Below are 24,524 nucleotides of genomic sequence, written 5' to 3' on the forward strand. Positions count from 1 at the left end.
CACAGCTCCTAGACTCCGGTCTCTCCACCGAAGTGGTAAAGGCCATTCTCCCACCATGAGGAGGTTGTACACTGCGAGATGGCGCACCAATTGGATCCAGTTAACTGCTCGGTTGGTTCAGTGCTGGAATGCCTTCAGGAACAGTCTGCCAAAAAGTTTACTTCTTACTAAAAGCCTATGTGTCCGCCATTGTGGCGTACCCTGCAACACTTGTGGAGCAGTCGCTAGGTAGAACCTGTTAGTGACACTTTTTCTCTGTGATACCACAACCTAGGGTGCCTGTGTAAGACTTTGTCGTCATTTTGGATGCCCTACCGTAGCCTCCTTTTAAGCCTTTGGCCGAGATGCCTTGTAGTTGCTTACAGTTTGACTGTGTTCATCCTGGCCATTTCCACTCTCAAGAGAGTGGCAGATCTTTAAGCCCTCTCTGTGGCCCCCTTTTTCCCCACAACCTGTTATGCTCCAGGCATTCTTCCTGGAGCATAACAGGTTGTGGGGAAAAAGGGGGCATTCTTCCTCCTCCTTGGTCAAATGCCACACAAATGCCATATATATATATATATATATATATATATATATATATATATATATATATATATATATATATATATATATATATATATATATATATATATATATATATACAGTGAGGAAAATAAGTATTTGAACACCCTGCTATTTTGCAAGTTCTCCCACTTAGAAATCATGGAGGGGTCTGAAATTGTCATCGTAGCTGCATGTCCACTGTGAGAGACATAATCTAAAAACAAAAATCCAGAAATCACAATATATGATTTTTAAACTATTTATTTGTATGATACAGCTGCAAATAAGTATTTGAACACCTGAGAAAGTCAATGTTAATATTTGGTACAGTAGCCTTTGTTTGCAATTACAGAGGTCAAACGTTTCCTGTAGTTTTTCACCAGGTTTGCACACACTGCAGGAGGGATTTTGGCCCACTCCTCCACACAGATCTTCTCTAGATCAGTCAGGTTTCTGGCCTGTCGCTGAGAAACACGGAGTTTGAGCTCCCTCCAAAGATTCTCTATTGGGTTTAGGTCTGGAGACTGGCTAGGCCACACCAGAACCTTGATATGCTTCTTACAGAGCCACTCTTTGGTTATCCTGACTGTGTGCTTCGGGTCATTGTCATGTTGTAAGACCCAGCCTCGACCCATCTTCAATGCTTTAACTGAGGGAAGAAGGTTGTTCCCCAAAATCTCACAAAACATGGCCCCGGTCATCCTCTCCTTAATACAGTGCAGTCGCCCTGTCCCATGTGCAGAAAAACACCTCCAAAGCATGATGCTACCACCTCCATGCTTCACAGTAGGGATGGTGTTCTTGGGATGGTACTCATCATTCTTCTTCCTCCATACACGTTTAGTGGAATTATGACCCAAAAGTTCTATTTTGGTCTCATCTGACCACATGACTTTCTCCCATGACTCCTCTGGATCATCCAAATGGTCATTGGCAAACTTAAGACGTGCCTGGACATGTGCTGGTTTAAGCAGGGGAACCTTCCGTGCCATGCATGATTTCAAACCATGACGTCTTAGTGTATTACCAACAGTAACCTTGGAAACGGTGGTCCCAGCTCTTTTCAGGTCATTGACCACCTCCTCCCGTGTAGTTCTGGGCTGATTTCTCACCTTCCTTAGGATCAGTGAGACCCCACGAGGTGAGATCTTGCATGGAGCCCCAGTCCGAGGGAGATTGACAGTCATGTTTAGCTTCTTCCATTTTCTAATGATTGCTCCAACAGTGGACCTTTTTTCACCAAGCTGCTTAGCAATTTCCATGTAGCCCTTTCCAGCCTTGTGGAGGTGTACAATTTTGTCTCTACTGTCTTTGGACAGCTCTTTGGTTTAGGCCATGTTAGTAGTTGGATTCTTACTGATTGTATGGGGTGGACAGGTGTCTTTATGCAGCTAACGACCTCAAACAGTTGCATCTAATTTGGGATAATAAATGTATTGAAGGTGGATATTTTAAAGGCAGACTAACAGGTCTTTGAGGGTCAGAATTCTAGCTGATAGACAGGTGTTCAAATACTTATTTGCAGCTGTTTCATATAAATAAATATTAAAAAAATCATATATTGTGATTTCTGGATTTTTTTTTTTTAGATTATGTCTCTCACAGTGGACATGCACCTACGATGACAATTTCAGACCCCTCCATGATTTCTAAGTGGGAGAACTTGCAAAATAGCAGGGTGTTCAAATACTTATTTTCCTCACTGTATATATATATATATATATATATATATATATATATATATATATATATATATGGTCAAATGCCATATATATATATATATATATATATATATATATATATATATATATATATATATATATATATATATATATATATATATATATATATGGTCAAATGCCACATATATATATATATATATATATATATATATATATATATATATATATATATATATATATAGAGAGAGAGAGAGAGAGAGAGAGAGAGAGAGAGAGAGAGAGAGAGAGAGAGTAAGAAATATATTTTTTATTTTTTACAAACATTTGAAAGTCTAAAGAGGAATTTATCTAGACCATATTGCATTAGAAGTATTCATAGTGGAAAAAGAGCTTCATCACCTTCTCGAAAGGAAGTAAGATTATATGCATTTTCCAGATCCAACTTTTATGTGAAGAATTGTTGACTGACAAAGGTGATGACAACCACCCAACACATCATTGGCACCCAACAAACCGTCATTGACAACCCTCACAATAGTAGATGTCTGCACAGAGCCCACAAGATCATTAAGGAGCATATCTGATATATATCTAATATATATGTATACCTGTTACCTGTATATGTGTTATCCTGGTAGCATTGTAAATACTTTCATATCTTTGTATATTTTTTTATTTCTTTATATTTTTCTACATAAATTGTATATTTATTTATTTGCTGTACATATATTTATATATTTACCTGAACTTATCTATTTGCACAATGCTATGATTTGCACTTTTGTTTGATGCTGTGCTGCATTTTAGTTCCAGTGTCCCTTGTGCTATGCAGAGGTGGAAAGAATAATAAAATATTCTACTCAAGTAAAAGTAAAATCTTACTTATAGTACAAGGTATTGGTGTAAAAACTTACTCCAGTAAAAGTAAAAAGTAACTAATTTAAAATGTACTCACAGTATACACTTTATTTAAAAGCAGGCGTGGGGTGGGGGATTCTAGTGTAGTTCGAACAGGACAAGGAGATATAAATCTCAAAATAGTTGCTTAAAATAAAAGAATGAAAAAACACCACAGTCAATAACTTGAGTGTAATGTGTGTTATGCACTTTCAAATAAAAAAAAAAATATTTTGTTATAATGTAATTTATGATAATGGGTGAAATCGCAGATGCAGTTTGAGAATTCAGATAGTGAGCACACGCACTGAACAACTTTTGATTCAACAGCATTTTTACTTTCTGCTGGGTCTGCACAACTGGTGTCTGTCTTGTCTGTCTCTATATTTCTTGTGAGTTTAGCGCATTTGTTCTGGCGCTTCAATCAATGAGTCCAGTAGTTTATGGGTGTGATTTTTTTTCGCTCACATTATTTCTATTTATTAATTTTTTTACTCAGTAATGGATATGATTTAAAATGTAGAAATTGCTTAAAATGTATTTGATAGAATGTAAAATTACAGATCATATGCCAGGGTAAGAGAGGTTTGCAGTGAGTAGAGCCCAGGGCTAAGCATACATGTTTTACAGCGATCAGGCATAACATTAATGCATTATAAGGTTATGACCGGTGAGTGAATGACACTGATCATCTTTTCATCAAGTCAGTTTTTAGTGGGTGGGATATATTAAGCAGCAAGTAAACATTTTGTACTTAAAGTCGATGTGTTAGAAGGAGGAAAAATAGGCAAGTGTAAGGATTGGAACGAGTTTGACAAGGACCTAAATGGCTAGATGACTGAGTCAGAGCGCCTTCAAAACTGCAGCTCTTGTGGGATGTTTCCGGTCTGCAGTGGTCAGAATCTATCTAAAGTAGTTCAAGGCAGGAACAGTGGTAAACTGGTGACAAGGTCATGGGCAACAAAGGCTCACTGGTGCATGTGAGGAGCGAAGGCTGGATTGTGTAGTCTGATCCAACGGACGAGCTACTGTAGCACAAATTGCTAAAATTAATACTATTAATGCTGGATGGGTCAGGACTGTTTTGGGACAAACACAATATTAGGCAAGTGGTCATAATGTTATGTCTGGTCGGTGTAAGGTGCACTCATGATAGTAGTGAGTAAGTGTTCAGTTGGTGAACCTGGTGTGGCATCGTCCGGACACTGAATATCCAGTTACACAGTGGTTGTTTCAGGTGCAAACCTCTGAGCTTGTTGTCCAGTCCAGGGGGCTATATGATGTTTAATGCTATAGCTGTAGCTGTAATCTACACGCAGCAGTCTCACATAGGTCTAAGGCTTATTAACAAAAGAGTCATGTGTAATGCAGTGGAGATCTTTTATAATGGCAGGTTTACTGCAGAGAGTCTAAGGTGATAGGGAGCAGGGATGCAGATTAAGTTTCTACCCATGCTGTTACATGCTGATAATGGCATTGAGTGCCACAGGTCTCCAGTCATTATGACATTATGTATGGTATGATGCCTTGTTATTTAAAAAAATAAGCACTATAGTAGACCACTAGAAGCAAGCAGAAATGGCAGACAGAGTGAGAGAAAAAAATATTTGTCACTGCACCAGCTGACTGATTTGGGCTTGTTTAATTGGTCCAGTTGTTTTTTGGTTATTGATTCGACTGAATAACCCTAGAGTAACTGCAGCCATGACTCCAATAACTTGTGTGAACACAGTACAAGCAAAAGAGTATCTGTGTCAGCCAGTTCTCTACAATAGTTAGAGGAACAGAAGGCTCCTTTTGGGAGTTTTAGCTTAAACATTTTAGTTTTTATATTATGCAAAATGAGTTACTGCCTTTTGTAGATTTCCAAACATAAACGAGTAATCTGTGAGGATAGTCTATTGAAATATTGACTGTATTTGTTGAATTTTTCATACAGGACTTTTTTACCAGATGGTATTGTACTTATGTACTCAAGCTGAATTTAGTTATCCATCTTGCCCAAGTTCTATGCAAGTTAATCCAGTTAAACAACTGGTCCAACATAGGTCCACTCTATGTATCTGGTAGCTAAGGTTTGCATGTAAACTTATCTGGATTTCACTTAAGATTAATATACTGCCATATTTGTTTTTGGATGTTAAAGATGCCATTAAATGAAAGCTTACTCCTCTTTATTTACACTAAACATTGAACAGGCAATCTGCATGCTACTATCAAAGCAACTTGCTGTTTTTATTGCAAAAGTTCATTATAAAGTCAGTCACCAGAATCTGATGTGAATATTGACTTGATGTGCTTGTGGCATTGACAATGTCCTCTAGGATATTACATTACTGAAACACATGAGTGAAGATTAGTTCTAACAGGCAAAGGCTGTAATTAAAAAAGGCAGTAAAACAAAATTAGACACTTAGAGAATTGATTAATAACCACAATGTTGACTATTCTGGTGATGAAGTCAGCTATGGTTGCTGTGATGTAGGAAGGAAAATGCATTTCCCTGCTGGTAGTGGGACATTTGCTTAAACGATTATTGTTGGTGCATAAAGAGATAAACCTAGTCAAGAGATAAATCCGTGCAACCAGTCAGCATACTAGGGCAACAATATTTGGCCCATAACAGGTGATAAGTTCCCTATCAGGAACTTGAGCTGCATCAAACAACGATTTGCAAAAAATTCTGCTTTTGACCACACTCTGAATTACGTGTGTAATCTGTCCAACGGAACGGCGCGACACAACCAGCAGGGTAAAGTCACGACCAGAAAGCTATAAGAACACATGTGGTGGAGACAGCGCTAGCTTCTGTTTGTTTAGGAAGCGATCTGTGTGTGCCTGTTCTATGAAAGGTATGGTGCAGTAAAAATGGATAGCAATCCTTCTGGCAGTGCGTTCCTCCTTGCCCCCGCTTTATAACAGGGGGATACGTACAGTTTGTGTGTCCCTTACTTGGGAGCGGAGCATGCTCTGTCGGCTCTGGAGGGAGCCGGCTGCTCAGCGCTACCTACCTTGCTGCTCTCATGCGCTCATTTCCAGCACAAGTGGGCATCGTGAGGCCCAGAGACAGAATGTGCACCCCAGTACGCAATGCCTGTCGTTCCGCTGTGCCCTCAGGAGGCCAGCTCGTCAACCCTGCCAAATGTGGTGTTTCAGGGCACAACGTAGCAGATTAGAAGACTCATTTGTCCCAATAGATCTGAAGGATGCTTATTTTTTACATTTCCATTCTTCCTTCACACAGTAAGTTCCTAAGGTTGCTTTTGGGGCCGAAGCTTACCAATATCGGGTCCTTCTGTTCGGTGGCCATGCAGCTGTCTCCTGCACAACTTGAGTCTATCCACACGGCCATCAAGAGAGTGATAGAAGACCAGCTATTCACTGTAAAGCAGTTTCAAAGACTGATGGGTCTGATGGCAGCTGCATCCAATGTGGTGCCACTTGGCCTCCTATACCTCCCCACTCTGCACAATTAAGGTCATGTGGTGAGCCTTATGGACTTTAGACATGTTACAGAGCCCCATGTTGGGGGCTTCATGTCTTTGCATGATGTTAACAATGGACACCTCCAGCATGCGTTGGGGAGCAGTCATGTGTGGCCGCTCTGCTCAAGGTCTATGGAAAGGGCCCTATCTCTCGTGGCACATCAACTGCCTGGAGATGCTGGCCATGCTTCTAGCATTAAAGCATTTCCTCTCAGACCTAAGGAACCATCATGTGCTGGTCTGTACGGACAACACATTCGTGGTCTCCTACATCAACCACCAAGGAGGTCTGCTCTCTCACCTCCTTTACAAGCTGGCATGACAGATCCTCCTGTGGGCCCAAGGGAAGCTGTTCTCACTGATAGCACTATATATCCCAGGGTGGTTGAATCAAGGAGCAGATGCCCTTTTGAGTCAAGGGGCAAGGCCCGGAGAATAAAGGCTTCACCTGGAAGTAGTGGATCAAATATGGAGAAGATTTTACAGAACACAAGTGGATCTGTTTGCGACTCAAGAGGCGTCGCTCTGTCCCCTCTGGTTCTTCCTTACTCACCCAGCCCGTCTTGGGCTGGATGCCATGGTACAGGCGTGGTCGAGGCTCGGCCTGTGCGCTTTTCCCCCCGTAGCGCTGCTCTGGGTAATTCTGGTGAGAATTCGCTGGAATAGAGTCTATCTCCTCCTGGTAGCTCCACCCCCACCACAAGGAGGTCATATGGCGCAAAGTGGCGCCTGTTCACTACATGGTGTGTAGCCTACCACTTAGACCCAGCTGACTGTTGGTCCAGTGCTGGAATTTCTCTAAGAACAGTTTTGTCTCCAACCTAAAGGTTTATGTGTCTGTTATTGGGGCTTATCACGCTCCACTTGTCGAGCAGTCACTAGGGAAAAACCCGATAGTGACACGTTTCCCCTGCAGTACCCAAAGGCTGAGACTTGGGAGCGGAGCATGCTCAGTCATCTCTTGAGGGAGACGGCTGCTCTGTGTTACCTCCCTTGCTGCTCTCATGTGGCTCGGTGGGCACAGCCCCAGCCCAGCACCAGTGGGCATCATGAGACCCAGAGAGCGTAACCACTCTCATTTCCCCTGTTAGGGACCCTGGGTGGCACTCTAGGCTGAGACCCAAAGAGCTAATGGATCTGAGGACCGTCATCTTCAATAGGAGGACTTTGGCACTGGCAGGGACTTGGCAGTTGTTTTGAATGCCCTATTTGAGCCTCCTTTTGAGCCCTTGTCCAGGGAGCCCTTGAAATTTCTCACAGTTTTTCTACTGGCCATCTTCTCTTTAAAGAAGGTTGGGGATTTTCAGGCCCTTTCTGTTTCACCCTCTATTCTGGAGTTTTCTCCAAGCATGGGTAATGCCTTTCTCTACCTCAGACCGGGGTATGTTCCCAAGGTGCCCTCAGTTGTCCCATGACTAGTTGTGCTCCAGGCATTCATCCTTGTCTTATTCACTCAGGGAACCAGGGTTACATAAAAAAACCTAGGGATGTTTTTTGTGTGTCTGGATGACCTGTAGATGGAGTGGCATGTGCCCATGTGATGCAATTATCTCACACAGTTGTGTGAGCCCATGTTTGGAGGACAAGAAGAGTCTGGAGAGGAGTGGTTGCTCCTGGCGAATATCTTATATTATGACAACATTAGTGGTTTAATGTTCTGAAAGTCTATATGAGAGTTTGGAGATGAATCCCGCAAAGAACAAGGCCCCTTGGACTGAATGGGGTATAAATATTTTCCTGTTTTGAGGGACACAAGGTTTTTATAATCTCTAATTATCTTAAAGGTTTATGTGATTTCCTTCAGTCAGTGATGCCATTCCTCCAATGCCAGATTGACTACCAATAGCTTTCTAGTATAATTTGACATGGATCTAGTCTTCTACCATGCTCTTCTGTCCAAAATCCAACCTGAAGTGACATCTACTAAAATTGCCTTCTATAAACAAAAGCTGGAAAATTCTGCACACGATCCTTACAAACTGCACAAAATTTGATCTTTCTTCACTGAACAAATTCATAGACTTCAGCTCAGCATTCTACATGATCATCCCTTAGCATCCCTTATCCCTTGAGCCTACTGGGCCTGAACACCTCCCTCTGTAACTGGATCCTGGACTTCCTGACTGGGAGACCTCAGTCAGTTCAGATCGGAAACAGCATCTCCAGCACCACCACACTGAGCATTGGGGCACCTCAGGGCTGTGTGCTCAGTACATTTTGTTTACATCTTTGCTACTGTTCACGTTGGCTCTTTACAACAGGTTTACTGGCGGAGCTATTTTGTGTTTTGTGTATTTGTCTTGTGTTGTCTTGCACTGTCTTGTGTTGTCTTTGCACTGTTTGCACCAGGTTGCACACATGCATTTTATGGTGCGAAGACACTTACTACTCCTAAGCCCTGTGTTTCTGTTTTCTGTGATTGTTGTTGTATGTAGCATCAGGGTTCTGGAGGAACATTGTTTCATTTCAGTGTGTACTGCGTCAGCTCTATATAGTTGAAATGACAATAAAAGCTTATTGACTTCTTGACTTGACTTGACTATATTCAAATCTCTCACAGAACAACTGCCAAGCTCCTAACCAGTTTGTCTTCAAAGTGTCAAATTACACAGATTTCCCTCTTGGCCATCACTCAGTAGCATCATGCTGCTATATCTGCCAAACTGTCATGAGCCCTCCTTGATCTTTCCACAGAGTTTGACACAGGGAACCACAATTCATGGCACAGGCTGGCAAAAGTTTGATTCCTACTTGGAAGCTGAGCTCAGATGTCATGAAATGCTGACCTATGTGCATTGTAAAATGGTGCATAGCAAGAAGCAGAAAATTCCATGGAACTGCCAGGCATGTGACTTTCACTTGTGTCTTCAGTTGAACAGGAACTATTTCTAGGAATGGCACAAAGGTGTGTGACTGTGTGTTAAAATGTGTGTAATGTTGTAAATACTACAACCAACAGAAAACATTTTCTTGTAGTCTAATTGAATTCTCTTTCACAGAGACATTCCTCTTTGATATAACTATTAGGGAGTTGTTCTTCCCAAGTGTGACTATTTTCAGGCCATATTTTACTGATAAAACGTTATACAAATAGTTAAAGCTGATAGTACATCGATATTCATAATTGTGGAAGGCTAATAGAAAACGAGTGTATATATTTTAAAGTCTCAACATAAGGGCACCTCCTAATTATTACAGTTTCAGAACTTACTGTTCCTACAACAGCAGTATGTAGTTTAGCAGATAGCTAACATGCTATATATAAATTAACTACATTATCCTAATTAAAAAAAAAAGTTGAGAGTGTGTAAAATGTAAATAGAATAATGTAAAGATTAGCAAAGCTCATAAACACTAAACACTAAAATATTTTATTCACAATAAAACATATTTAAACTGAGGAAATGTACTGCTTATAGAAAAAAAATAGGGTCATTGTGATTTTATGGCCACAACATTCCTCAAAAAAGTTGGGTCAGAGAAACAAAGGCTGAAAAAGTAAGTGTTACTCAAATAAAAAACAGCTGAAGGAATATTTTAAAACTAATTAGGTTCAGTGGGAACAGGTCACAGGGAATGATTGTGTATAAAAAAGTCTATTTCAGAGCAGCAGAGTCTCTCAGAGGATAAAGATTCACCAATCTGTGAATGTGGAACAATTGCAGAATAATGTTCCTCAACATGAAATTGGAAAGATTTTAAATATCATCTACAGTAACTAATATCACCAAAAGTTGCTGAGAATCTGTAGAAATCTCTATGTGCAAGAGACTAGTAATAAACAATATTGGATGCCCTGTGATCTTCGGGCAATCAGGGGGGTCTGTATCAGTCATGATATAATGGAAATCATTGCATTGTTTTTGAAACACCTCCAGAAATCATTGTCTGTAAACACAGTTTGCCATATCATCCACACATGCGGGTTAAAGCTTTATCAAACATTGCCATCTTCTCTGGGCCAAAGCTCATTTAAATTGGACTGAAGCAAAGTGGAAAACTGTTCTGTGGTCAGACAGAACAGAATAGGCACAATTTCCTCAGGACTAAAAAACAAAAGGACAATCTGGTTGCATTAGTGCCTATGGAATTAGCAACTTTCACATCTTGAAAGGCACCATCAATGCTGAACGTTATTTACAGTTTTTAGGGCAACATACTGTATGCTTTCATTTTGAAGACTTTTTAGCAAAAACCCTACAAATTATAACAAAACAATGCTAAACAACATAATGCATCTATGTCTTTGTAGTAAAAGAGTCCATGTGCTTAAATTGCCTGCCTGCAGTTCTGACCTTTCACTGTTTAAAAACATTTGCCGCATCATGAAACAAAAAATACGACAAAGAAGACCCTGGTCTTAAAACCTAAACACATTTTAATTAAACCTATTAAAGGACTGCATAAAGGGGAAAACTGTGGTTGTGAAATAAACATTTTACAAATAACTGTTAAAAAAGGATATAATTAATATCAATGAATGTAATACATATCTTTTGTTATTACACTAATATTTATGAATAATTGTAGATACTGTATTACAAATATTGAAAGAAGGATCAGTCAAAGCACAATATTAGGAATGCAATCAACATGTAGGATTACAGAAGAACTACTATTTAATGTTAACACATTATAGTTATCATATGACAGCATCAAAGAATTTTAAGTTAAGTTATCACAGGTACAGTATTTACACTATATGGACAAAAGTTGGTGGATACTTTTTGTATCTACTTTTTGAACATCCTATTCCTCATTTACTACCTCATTTACTACCCATTTGCTGTTATAATAACCTCCACTCCACAGATTTTAAAGTGTGCTTGTTGGTTCATTCAGCGGCAAAGCCGTTAATAATGTCAGGAACTAATAAAGAGTGAGAAGGCCTGGTCAGTGTTCCAATTCAGGGTTGATGTCAGATCTCTATAACAAGCCACTCAAGATCTTATACTACAAACCATGTCAACCATATCTTCATTGAGCTGAGAATTATATCCTGAAGCTGTAAAAGGTTTGGGCTTTCTAATTAAAGAAAAGGGAAAGTTTTAACTGCTACTGCATTAAAAGACATGCTATATAATTGCGTGCTGGCAATTTTCTGGAAACAGTTTGAAGAACCTCATATGGCTGGACAAGTCAGGTGTCCTAATACTGTCCTTATAGTGCAGTTCTAATATTTTATTTTCAACCTAATGACTTTCATTTCAGGTTAGATGTTCTCATAAACACCTTAGCATCAATGCCTTTCAGACTTCAGCTCACCACCCAAGACGGCAAACTGTTTTTAAATGTTTGACTCCATGGCTAAGACAATTCTTCTTTGGTAATGATGAATAGGAAAGATGCCCCATAACAAACTCAACTGTTCTATAGAGGTCACAGAGTATGAAATTAAACATTCATTACCACGCCTGATTTGATATTTGTGTTACAGCAATTCATTGGCTGTTTTTGGAAATTACCTGGCCTGGAAATTACCTCAACTTTCTCTATTAATCATTATAACTTTTAAAATTTGCTTTTAGTTGAACAGATGTTTTATTACTTGGGAATTTATCTATTTGATCGAATAACCAAATGGATAGATTTTCTAGTGGAAATATAAGAAACAGAATGAATGCATGAAGGTTTTGTGATAGATGTGTATAGATCAGAAAGTCATTTGCCGGTAAGAGTATGGGTTTATGGTGTCATGCAGAAAGACTAATGTGCCTGTGTGTACACAAGCAGTGCTCAAGGTATTGACAGAAAAAGGCTACTCAATATGGCACATAATACAAAGGCAAGGATTATGAAATGGACTTTGTTTTATTACAGTTATATTTTGCACAACTAATAATTAAATATTAATCTAATGAAAAACTTGTGTTTGTGTGAAGTCTTTTGGCACATATTTGTCTCACTGTATTTCTACACACCAGTGCAAATGTTTTAGTGTAGCATGGTTTAGTTCAAAAGTTGCCTTTCAGAAGCTCCAAGTGCAAAAGCAGATGGTAAAGAAAAAACCAATGGAGAAGATAGAAGAAGACAGAAAACAGAAAGTGTGGCATTGTTATGCTGTTTAACAGCTCGTCACTGTGCTTGCATTACGGACCGCCTCATGAGGAACACGAGTCCTGGCCTGAATCAGGACTAGCCAGCGGAATTGCAAGTGAGGAATGATGGTTGTTTTTATGAACAGGGGTGATGGCTGTGTAAGAGCCAGTGGAGGCAAAGAAAGTGTAGATGTTAGAAAATACTAGTTTGGTTACAAACAAAAGTGGAGAGTGTAGGGAGAGAGGCAGAAAAAAGAAGGAGAAGGACTGGAGCTGTGGAAGGAAGCAATGGCCTTGTGAAGAAAGACAGGAGGCTTGCTTTCTGCCTCAGTGCGCGGTAGCCTGTCTCCACACACACACCACGGGATGGCGGGCGAGGGGAAAGGAACCGACTGAGGTTTGTTGCTAAAAAAAAAGAAAAAAAAGAAAAAAAAAAAAGAAAGAAAGAAGAAAAAAAGAAAAGAAACAGCGAATTCCGGCTCTCTTACTTGCTTTTTTTATGCATTGAGCTTTAATTTGTGTTTACTTAAGCATGTGATTTCGTCGAAGCTCATTCTTGTGCAATAATAATCACGCACAGGCTTCCATTTACAGCCCTTCACATCCATGCACAGCCTATGCAACTTCTATTTTTTTTTCTCCACTGCACGTCCTGCCTTGACTGATGGCAACGGGAGCAGACGCAGATCTCTGTAGAGGAATACCGAGAGCTGAGCACGGGAGTAAGCGCAGCGCCTATGTGAGAGCGTGTGTTTCCCCTCTGTATCAGGACAGCGGTTGCCAGTGGTTTTGTCCGAGCGCAAGCTGGAGGTGTGGTAAACTCTCGTCTGCGGCGTGCGTCGGCTCCGTGTCGTTTTGTCTTGCCTTTCTGCTCCAGTTTGTCGAGTGGGATGTGGAGCCCAGCTCCGGCTGTACCAGTGCTGTCCCGGCTGACTCGGGGTCTTCATTCCTTTCCAGTGTGCTGGAGTTCTGCTTCGCTTTGTGGCATCTGATCGCCCCTATTTTTACACTGGTGAGTGCCTTCTTCTGGGCCGGCCTCTATTTGATCCGCTGCGGAGTGCTGGACCGGACTATCGTTCTCCTGCTCACCCTGTGTCATTTGGGAGAAGCGGCAGCGCAGAGCTTCTTGCATGGCTCGGACGAGCAGCTGCACTCCCTGACAGCTTGCGTGCTGGTGCTCGGCTGCTTGGCAAGCGGGGCACTCGTGGTGATGCGACTGGGCCAGGGCATCTCCGTCATCGTCTTCATCAGCATCATCAGAGCCGCCTCGCTCATTTCTCTGCACAGAGTTCGCGCTAGCTGGAGACCCTACCTGGCGTACCTGGTCGGGGTTCTGGGCGTCCTGTTGGCGAGGTATGCTGACAGGCTGCTTCCGAATCAGACAAGCCAACTGGGGGGCTGCAACTCCGTGACAGGCTCGAGAGAAGACCTTCTCGTGTTTAAAAGGCGCAGGAGATCCAGCTCCGTAGTTTCATCAGACATGGCACAGCACGGCTTCGAGGCCAGCAGCAAGTCGCACAGAAGAACCTCCCTGCCCTGCATCCGAAAAGACCAGGTACAAGTTTCCTTCCACATTTTACTGAAAACGTCAGGGTTTCTCACGTGGACTGGTGGCAGGACAAATAATAATAATAATAATAATAATAATAATAATAATAATAATAATAATAATAACAATAATAATAATTATTGTTATTATTATTATTATTATTATTATTATTATTATTATTATTATTATTATTAATATTATTACAATGAATCAGACTTCATATTTGTGAAACAGATTTTAGAGGCCAAACAGACTGTGTTACTGTTCACATTACAGGAAAGAATTATGTTTATTACTAAAAGGTGTGTTTGCCTTCTGCAGAGAAGAATTAAGGGGAATGTTTTACTCCCAGGCCCAGGCTTTCTCTCTCTCTCTCTCTCTCTCTCTCTCTCTCTCTCTCTCTCTCTCTCTCTCTCTCTCTCTCTCTCTCTCTCTGTGTGTGTGTGTGTGTGTGTGTGTGTGTGTGTGTGTGTGTGTGTATATGTGTTTCAGAATGATTAGGAAATTGTTCCAGTGTGTTCCACCATTTCCACATTGCCTCCTGGCACTAACTTTATTTAATACTGTTTTTGACATGTTCACCTAGCTGAGGCCACTCATATGTCTTTCATTTTACCAAAGTGTATCAAGAACCAAGTATCTAAATTGCTAAATAATAATAATAATAATAATAATAATAATAATAATAATAATAATAATAATAATGTTATTTAGCAAACCAGATTATGTTTATATTCAAAAATGATTTACAGAATTCTCATAATCCATTAAATATGGCTTTACGTTTTACAACATTTAGTCTAATATAAATATCCTAATAAAAAAAAAAAAAACTTTGGCAGCACTTTAGCTACTTCAGTCATTTTAAGAAAGATTTGGTTTATACTTTTAAGATTACAGTAAAATAATCAGATTATGAAAATATTTTTCTGTTCGTGTGTTTTTTCTTGTTTACAAGATTTGATTTTATATATTGAATAATATGTAGTTATTACTAGTTTACACTAGTTTTTTTCTGACAGCTTGTTGTATAAATTGCGCCCTCTAGTGACTGAATATTTTGGACATTGACGTACAGATACATACAGAAAAATAATCGTATAACACGTGCATGTTTAGTTGGTTTCATCTGTGAAATCTAGCCAAGTAAATGCATCATACTATAACCTAAGAGTGACTCATTCGTTTCTGGCTCTGAGCTTTTCCAGTAATCTGTGCTGCTCAATGGAGTTGCACAGTCCAGCCCCACATGCACACGCACACACCTACACACACACTGTGGTATGTGGTTTCTACAGATGTTGGAGGTTAAGCTTTTTGTGTGCAACGAGCAGTGTGCGTGAATGACCATGTCATTCTGAGGTGCTTAGTTCTTCATTAACCTGCTACTCAGGAGATAAGAAAATTAGGGCATTATCTGTCACCCACTCTGCAGAACACATGCCTTTGTCAATGACAAAGATAAAATTGGTCTGTTATGAACATTGCAGCCACATGATGAGCATTACATAAGCCCATCTGAATGAACCCTGTGCCAAAAACAGTACTGAAAAAACTTTCTTTCTTTCTTTCTTTCTTTCTTTCTTTCTTTCTTTCTTTCTTTCTTTCTTTCTTTCTTTCTTTCTTTCTTTCTTTCTTTCTTTCTTTCTTTCTTTCTTTCTTCAATAGCTAACTTAGAAAATTTGTAGGAGGGTTTTACTGGAAAGACCATAAACAATATATTATAGTTTAATGAACCTGAGTCTAGCCTCACCCCGAGCCCCTTTCTTCCTTTAGCAGGAGCGATTATCCTAGACTGCAAATCGTGCTAATCCAAACTTTTGAACTGAAAACAGGCTACTTCAGACTTTATCACTGATTTTACATTCATTACCTATTTTCCCTAATGTGTGCCTGAAGTTGTTTTTTTCCTCTCTAAAGGCTTGTGGAATTGGCAGTACCTTCAGGTTCTTTTAGATTGTGCTTTGGAAAAGATAATGGATTACGGTTTGAAGGAGACATGAGGGTGTGCCTGGATCTATTTGAGGAAAAATGAGGAAGAACAATATTCTCTCATTGACGCAAATGGCGATCCATGGAGACCGGGTATATTTCGGTGACATGTTTTATAAGGTCTCCTTATAAATGTTTTAAAAAGAGATGCAGGAATAAGTTTTTCACCCCCTCCTCCCATTCTCTCTCTCTCTCTCTCTCTCTCTCTCTCTCTCTCTCTCTCTCTCTCTCTCTCTCTCTCTCTCTCTCTCTCTCTCTCTCTCTCACACTTGCTCACTTTTCACTTGCACTTGCACTTTCTCTGTTTCTCACCCCTTCTGTTTAATTGGCCTCATTTACATTGTTGCGCTAGACAGGGTGCCAACACTGTGTTTTTCACTCTCAGTGTCTTGTAAGGGGTCTTCGTCTAGCCAGCCTGTGTAGCTTGGAATGTGTAGCTTCAGCTGTCTTGCGTGCACGGCCAGCTGCCTGCCAAAAACTTCAGCCAGCCAGCCTAAACCTGTAATTTTACAGGTAAGCCTGGTCACAGAAAGCTAAGAGGCAGCAGTGCAGCCAATTCTAAGATGTTAATTCAATCAGATCAATGAAAAAATCTGATTTGTTGATCTGGTCAAAGAACAGATCAGTTTTAAAGTTACTGTCCTTATACTCCGCTTCTCTTTTCTCTCACTTACAGCTGAACAGTTCTTAAAGAAATAGGCAAGATGCACAGTTTTTCCACTACATTAAGCACAAGTAAATCATTAACCTAACTTAACTGTGTTATGATTCATGTTTGCATGTGTTACTGCATACTCAGCTGGAATATATGTGTGTGTGTGTGTGTGTGTGTGTGTGTGTGTGTGTGTGTGTGTGTGTGTGTGTGTGTGTGTGTGCATGTGTGCCACATGTAAACGCCATGGCCCATAGCTGCTGAGAGGGAGCTTGTTATTTTAACCTGGGCTGGCTCTGGCCCAGCATGCCTTTCTCTCATAGGTCCCCTGCTAGCTGTCCATATGAGCTTCATTCCCTAGACAAGGCCCGTCTTGTTACGACACTCAATGGTGTGTTTAACTTTCAAGAATATATCAGGCAGATGAAGAGGGGGCCAGTAGTGGGTTCAAGGTCTAGCCAAAAGTAAAAAGTATGTCTGTGAATTTGTCTATATGTGGCTCTTAGTTTTGGTGTTATAAAGGTTTTAAATGTTTGATGGATGGTTTATTATTTTTTCTATCTCTAATTACACAGAAGGAGAAGTGGTTTTAATTTTTTAAGCGTATGTTGTTTTTTTTTTTGTTTTTTTTTGCAACAGATGTGCAAACATTTGGAGAAAAACACAGGAAATTTGGTATTCAAGAATGTCATTCAAGATAAAAAAAAAAATCTTTGACAAATCCCCGAAAATAGTCAGAATATTAAAAGAAGAGAAAATGCTGTTACTGGACCCACCCAATTTTTGAGCCTAGAAGCTGAAGTGTGGTGAATTCCATCTGCTCATTTAAAAGCTTAGACTTGGCTGACACTTTTCTGTATGTTGTCGAACAGTCTACATTGCTGCTGAAATGGCACTCCGCCTTAGAGCAAAGGGAAAGTTTGAAATCCAATTTTTAACTGATTATTATTATTTTATCGCAACACAGTTATTAATGTATCTTAAAAGTAATAAGTTGCCATAAAGTAGCACATGTTTATTTTGAATGTGTCAGTCAGTTACTCAGCCTACGTGAATAACCTTTTATTCCAGACTGCATATTTAAGTATAAATGCTAGCTAGTAATGTATATTTGTGTTGAGAACTGGATGAGAAATGGAAGTTAAAATAGATTATTTAAGCGGATAATTAAAAGTAATATTAATACATTATATTTTGAGCAGTATTTAGAATGTATTATGTATACCTTTCCTATAAATCAATAGGCAATGTGGAGAAGGTTCTGAGAGTTGTGTAGTTTTTAATTTTGAATAGTAAGTAGGCCAATAGGACTAACTGAGGACCCAACGATGCACAAAATTATCCTCCACCTAACGCCTGAAAAAGAATATCCTGCACTTTATTCCACACCAGCTCTGTGTTCTGGTCAGCTCTGCACTGTCCTTCATTGTGCCTATTGTTTTGTTGTTTTCTGGTAATGATTGTACTATCTTGTGCTGTGTGTAAGTCTGTGTTGCCTTAATTAATTCTCTGTTGTCTTGTGTAGTTTTTGTTGTTGTTTTTGAAGCACCTTGGTCCTGTAGAAATGTTGATTTGTTTCATTAAGTACTCTACCAGCTGAATATGGCTGAAATGAAAATAAAGCGACTTGACTTGACTTGTAATGGACACATTTAGCTAGTTAACTGTTTTAACATACATATGAGTTTATGGCATTTGCTTGGGTAGCACCTTGGCTCTCAATTCCTCTATGTTGTCATTTTACAACATTATGTCTTGAACATGCCAACAAACAACAAAGTTATAAACATTGAGAGACTTCAATACCTTTGGTTTATAGACACTGTGAGGTCATAGGCATAGAAACCTAAAGTTTGATGACAGATTTTCACAGTATACAAAGAAAAGCTGGTGCCTAAAATCTAAAAACAAGCAAACAGAAAAGCTTTGCATCAGACACTGCTAGTTTTGTGACATATTGTTTTGCCCAAAACCTAGCAGTGATGATGCTAGCATATTCCAAAGGACTAGAAACTCCAACCGCACCAGCCACCACTGGCCTGACCGACTTTGAGGTTAAGCCTGTCCTTCATTCAAAGAGTATTCAGAGAGTATTATTGTTGTGGAAACCTGTAAGTTTGGCTGCTGATTCTGGTAACCACAACATGTGCCTTATGCTTTTAACAAAAACTAGGTGAGCGAGTCTAAGTGTATTTTTCTATTGTTTTAAAATGGAGTAAAATACAATGTCCTCCAAAAACATTAAATGCCAGCCTTTTTGGCCCAGTTCCCCATACTCCATAAATAATTCTTTTGGGGGGATAAAATGTTTATTGTAGCAAAAAGAAAATGGGGGTTGATTAGGAAACATAATTAATCACCATTTCATACATACTATTATAACTTCTTTTTTACTGAAGTTTGATGGGCTCATGTGTTTTAAATGTTTCTCAAAGCAGAAGGACACAAATTTGTTATTTAATTAATTTAAATCCCAATCAACCATCAACCAATTTTGATTAAACAGTTATGATAATGTTGCCATAACATACATGTGAGAGATTCACAGAAAATAAATTAAATAAGTTTGTAGTAGTGTTTTTTTTTATATCCCATTGTCATTGAAATAGATGCAAATTCCAATAGAAACTAGAACGTTCTTTTTAAAAATGTTGAAATGTTTTGTTGATAAATAGCAAATTGCCGTTAGGTTTAATGCATTGGGCATTGGGGATTTTGTGTAGTATGTGGTAAATTGCAGCTGTTCTGATCCTAGAGCTCTGAATACTGGAGGAAAAAAAAAATATGGTGATTTTGCCCCATTGAAACTCCCCAAAAACCATTTTGTTATTTAATTAATTTAAATCCCAATCAACCATCAACCAATTTTGATTAAACAGTTATGATAATGTTGCCATAACATACATGTGAGAGATTCACAGAAAATAAATTAAATAAGTTTGTAGTAGTGTTTTTTTTATATCCCATTGCCCTCGGTTCAATGTTTCCGGAGTATAGATTTTAATGCAGATATCTGCGCCATTTGAGTGTATAATGGTTTGTGCAGTCATTAGCCTGGTAACATTTTCAGCTTCCTGTTAACGTAATGAGAATGGGAATTTAGTCTTGAGACACCAGGAATATTTGTAATGTGTGTAATACAGTTAAAGGCCAGATACTGTGGTCAGTTGTTTGTTATGCACAGAAACCTAGTCTATGGAATAATGTGGACTTAATATGTACTTTATTTTATATTTTTGGCATTTGTCAGACGCCCTTATCCAGAGCGACTTACAATTATCTCATATATACCACTGAGCAGATGAGGGTTAAGGGCCTTGCTCAAGGGCCCAGCAGTGGAATGTCATACAGAGTGATACTATTTAGACTGGTTTGTAAGATGCAGAGGTCATTAGTTCTGTCCAATGAAAGATGTAATCATGACTGTTATCTCTATTATTTCCTGCTTAGTGTAGTGGATGTTTTTTTTTTTACATAAAAATATAACTTAAACATTAATGAATGCCTTGACATTCATATCGAGTAAATGCTGTGCACAACAGGTTTGTCTAGGACAGATTCTAAATAATAATAATAATAATAATAATAATAATAATAATAATAATAATAATAATTTATTAATTTATTAATTAATTAATAATCTCTAAATAAGAAAAAGTGATGTATGTGGTTTAAATTGTTACTGTTGCATTCCACTGCAACTCAGTCCAGAGCTACACTTAACTTCTTTGCTGGAAATAGTTCTTTGCAATTTAACAAGTATGCTGGCAAAGGGTGTGCTTTTATATATAAGCCCTATTAACACTCATTGTGTGTTCAATGTATTATAAAACCATTTAACAAATTATTTTACTTGTCCAAAAATGCTGGTGATACCATCACAAAAATGTGTGCACAGCATTTTTTTTTTTACTTTTTGTGTTTTGTTTGTCTTTTCTATGTATAACAAAGTCATTAGTCACTATCTCTATAAATGGTTTATGAAGATAAGCTGACCTGTAAAATGTAGGACGTCTTTTTTCTTCGAAATATCCATTAATCTGCAAAGTTTGTTGTTATTAGGAAAGCAAAGAAATGTGTGAAACAAAACTTGCAGTGGAGACTGGAAATGATGGACAGCTTAAGCCAGATGTGTCCTTTCCACTGAACCAACACAGGCCCACTAGCACACATTTACCTACAGGCATATGGATAACTACTGCTTTATCTGCAACCCAGACAATATATACCTACATTTCCAAGTTCATGTTAGATGTAATCATTAGTGGAGTGAATGGATGTATTTACGCATCTATCACTACACACCTCAACAATGTATCTACAATGAAAGGGACATTCGGTGCCACCCAGATGAGGACGAGATCCCTTTTCAGTCTGGATCCTCTCAAGGTTTCTTCCTTATACCACCTCAAGGAGATTTTCCTTGCCGCAGTCAACACTGGCTTGCTCATCAGGGATAAACTATTATAAGGAACTAACTTACAGGCAATAATCGTACACATTCTTATATATACAGTGAGGAAAATAAGTATTTGAACACCCTGCTATTTTGCAAGTTCTCCCACTTAGAAATCATGGAGGGGTCTGAAATTGTCATCGTAGGTGCATGTCCACTGTGAGAGACATAATCTAAAAAAAACATCCAGAAATCAAAATATATTATTTTTTAACTATTTATTTGTATGCATTCATACATATATTCCAGTTCAGTCTGGTCATTGTACAGTCGTGATGTTCATTTTGAACAAGTCTTTAATGTGTCTCAGAGGAATGAGTAGTCTGAAAAAGTGATTAATTTAATTTTTTACTGTTGTGAAAAATTTTACCTCTCGACTCTTCTAGTCCGAGTCGTTCGTTCTTTTATCATGTGACTCCCATATACGATATGCAGTGCATTACACTGGAAACAGAATTGAGTAGTTCTTCTCATGAGTCCTGTGGTCCGAGTCGTGTGTGTGTGTGTATATGTATATGTATATGTATATATATATATATATATATATATATATATATATATATATATATACATTTACTTTAGTCCTTGCTCTGTGTTCTGTTATGTAGCTCTATGTTGTTTCATGTAGCACCAGGGTTCTGCAGGAACGTTGTCTCATTTCATGCCTCTATGTTAGATAGAAATGAACTTTCTCTCACTGTTAAATGTTCTTGAACATGAGATGTAGACAATAACATGCACATCCTTTTAGTTGTGCCATGTCTCCTGCAAGGGAAAGTTTTCTGTCATTTAGATAGGTGGAATAAAGGACGATTTATCTGCACCAGTTTTTTATTGAGCAGACATCAGACACTGAACACTGTACTCTAAGAGTGAATCCTGGGGTAGTGTTTTTTGTCATGAAAACAAATAGGTTTGATTAGAGGTTATCTGTGTCCTGTTCACTGCTCCTCTGTGATAGTTATCATACAACAGCTTGAACATTACTGTCGCTATCTGCTGTTTCTGTTCAGTATTATATTATGGCATTGCATAAAAGCCAGTGTGTCAGTTTTGAAAGTGACCAGACAAACATCCAGTTAATTGGTTATGGTCTTAAATATGATCATGTGCTTTGCTCATCATTTACAAAAAAAAAATATTGAAATAAATTATTTTTGCCCTCAAATCTCAAATATCTATTGCACATACAGATTTTATTACAGAACTTATTAATCCTTAAAATGTTTTCCAAAACATGCAGTGCAATATATACTGTGTACAAATTTACTGTCAGTCATTAGTAGCTTATATCATCTCCTGTGTTTTATTAATAAACTATAGCATTCCAGTTTGAGACACAAATTAGATTGTAAATAGGCCATTTTAAATGCATGAGAAAAGATATATGATAAGAACAGAAGGTCATATGTCTATGTCTTGGAAAAAATCTTATTTGTACCATGTAAATTGCATTATAAAAGTTTTACAATGGTCTTTTCTTCATGGTTGCACTGGATGACATTCTGTAAAATGAGCAACTGCTAATGTTAGGAAATTATACAAGAACTATAAATGCAAATGCACTGCAGTTTTACTCAGCAATACAAATCATTTAATAATTATGCTAATATGTTTAAAAATCCTAGTCATTTCTTTTCATTTTAAACAAGAATATATTTTACATTTACATTACATTACTGTATGGCATTTGAAAGACGCCCTTATCCAGAACGACTTAGGTGCTGGGTTTTGAACTTATAACCTTTTTAAATGGAATGTAGAAGTAATGTAATAAGGATGGGTTCCCCTTTTAAGTCTGGCTCTTCTCAAGGTTTCTTGCTCATACCATCTAAGGGAGTTTTTCCTTTCCACAATCACCCCAGGCTGCTGATTGGGGATAAATACACGTACATTTAAAAATAGGTGAATTTTGTTGTATCATTTATCATTTATAATTAGATAGATAGATAGATAGATAGATAGATAGATAGATAGATAGATAGATAGATAGATAGATAGATAGATAGATAGAACAAATAAAATAAAAGAATATACCATTCTTTTACACTGAACGTTTAACACAACCTTATTGAATACCTTAACCCCACTCACCCCCTTTCTTGACATCAGGTCCTGACCTGACCTCAGAGGAGTGGAGGTTATTATAATAAGCACATATGTATATGATCACCCGTTATGTTTTCAGTGACATCCTAAGACATTCAGTGGCATTCCTGTCACATGTAATGTTTTATTTGGTGATTATGCAACTATACTTTGTTATCAGCAAAAAACATAAGCGTACCCTTTTTTCTCCTTTCTGTTTTCCGCTTTATTAATCTTGTTTTGTTTCTTGTTTGTTTTTAAATTGGGCGATCTGGTGATGTCATATATGTAACTAATGGATAGCTACAACTTCTCTGTGAAATCAATGAGAATCAAGCAGAAGTATGCAGTCTTTCCAGCTGTGGGCTTTGTGTTCCATTTAAAAATATGCTGGGGTCGACCCCATCCCCCACTGTTTGCCCCACCTCCATTTCCCTGATTCCTGCCTTTTTTGTGACTAAACAGCTGACATTTCATACAAGCATGGGAGCTTGAGCAGCAGATAATCTTGTCACATAAACACACTGATTAATTGGCTTTGATTTGACTGACATATTTCTCAGTTAAACTTTCATGATCCTAATGCAAACACAAAATACATAAGAAACAAAATGACTGCATTGGCCTGTCTGTGCATAGCAGATGTGTTCGTTCGGTTGTCGGTCCTTTCTATCAGTCAGTACCCGAACTGAAACATTGTGATTGCAAATGAGGGTCTGTGTTATACAGATAACAGCCCAAATCTACCATTAAGGTTTGTTGATGGTGCAAACACATCTGGTTTTGAAGCCCCCTTGGGAATTAATAGACTTGCTCATTTTGTTTAGTATTGTTAAATATTTAACTGTGAAATGGACTCCTATATAGATTGATGTCTGGGTGAACAGTGAGCAGAACAGTACAAGGCCTTTGACACAGGGATGATACAACAGGAACAATCTTCATAAAACAAAACTACATTTCACTTATAGATGTTGGTATTTTAAAGTTGCTTGATCAATCTAACTGAATTTTCAGCAATTGTATTTTCTGTCGGGTGCATTTTGTGTACAAGCGCTCTGGAATACCCTTTTATTTATAATAGTAATAAACCTGGTGATGGTAGTTTTTTTAATTTAATTAATTGTCTGAGTGTTTTT

At 38.4% G+C, this 24,524-nt stretch overlaps 1 protein-coding gene across 2 annotated transcripts in view; it reads left to right on the forward strand.

Moving 5' to 3' along the window:
* The first annotated feature begins 12,462 nt into the window (after nt 1-12,462).
* pde3a (phosphodiesterase 3A, cGMP-inhibited) overlaps nt 12,463-24,524 on the forward strand; it is an 82,773-nt gene continuing 70,711 nt past the window's right edge. For both annotated transcript variants that reach the window (XM_083528311.1, XM_083528312.1), the window contains exon 1: nt 12,463-14,203. In XM_083528311.1, the coding sequence (XP_083384437.1) occupies nt 13,313-14,203 (891 nt within the window). In that variant the 5' untranslated portion in view covers nt 12,463-13,312. The remainder of the gene's footprint in view (nt 14,204-24,524) is intronic.

This window comes from Silurus aristotelis (genome assembly GCF_946808225.1).
Source record: "Silurus aristotelis genome assembly, chromosome: 24".
Classification (NCBI taxonomy): Eukaryota; Metazoa; Chordata; class Actinopteri; order Siluriformes; family Siluridae; genus Silurus; species Silurus aristotelis.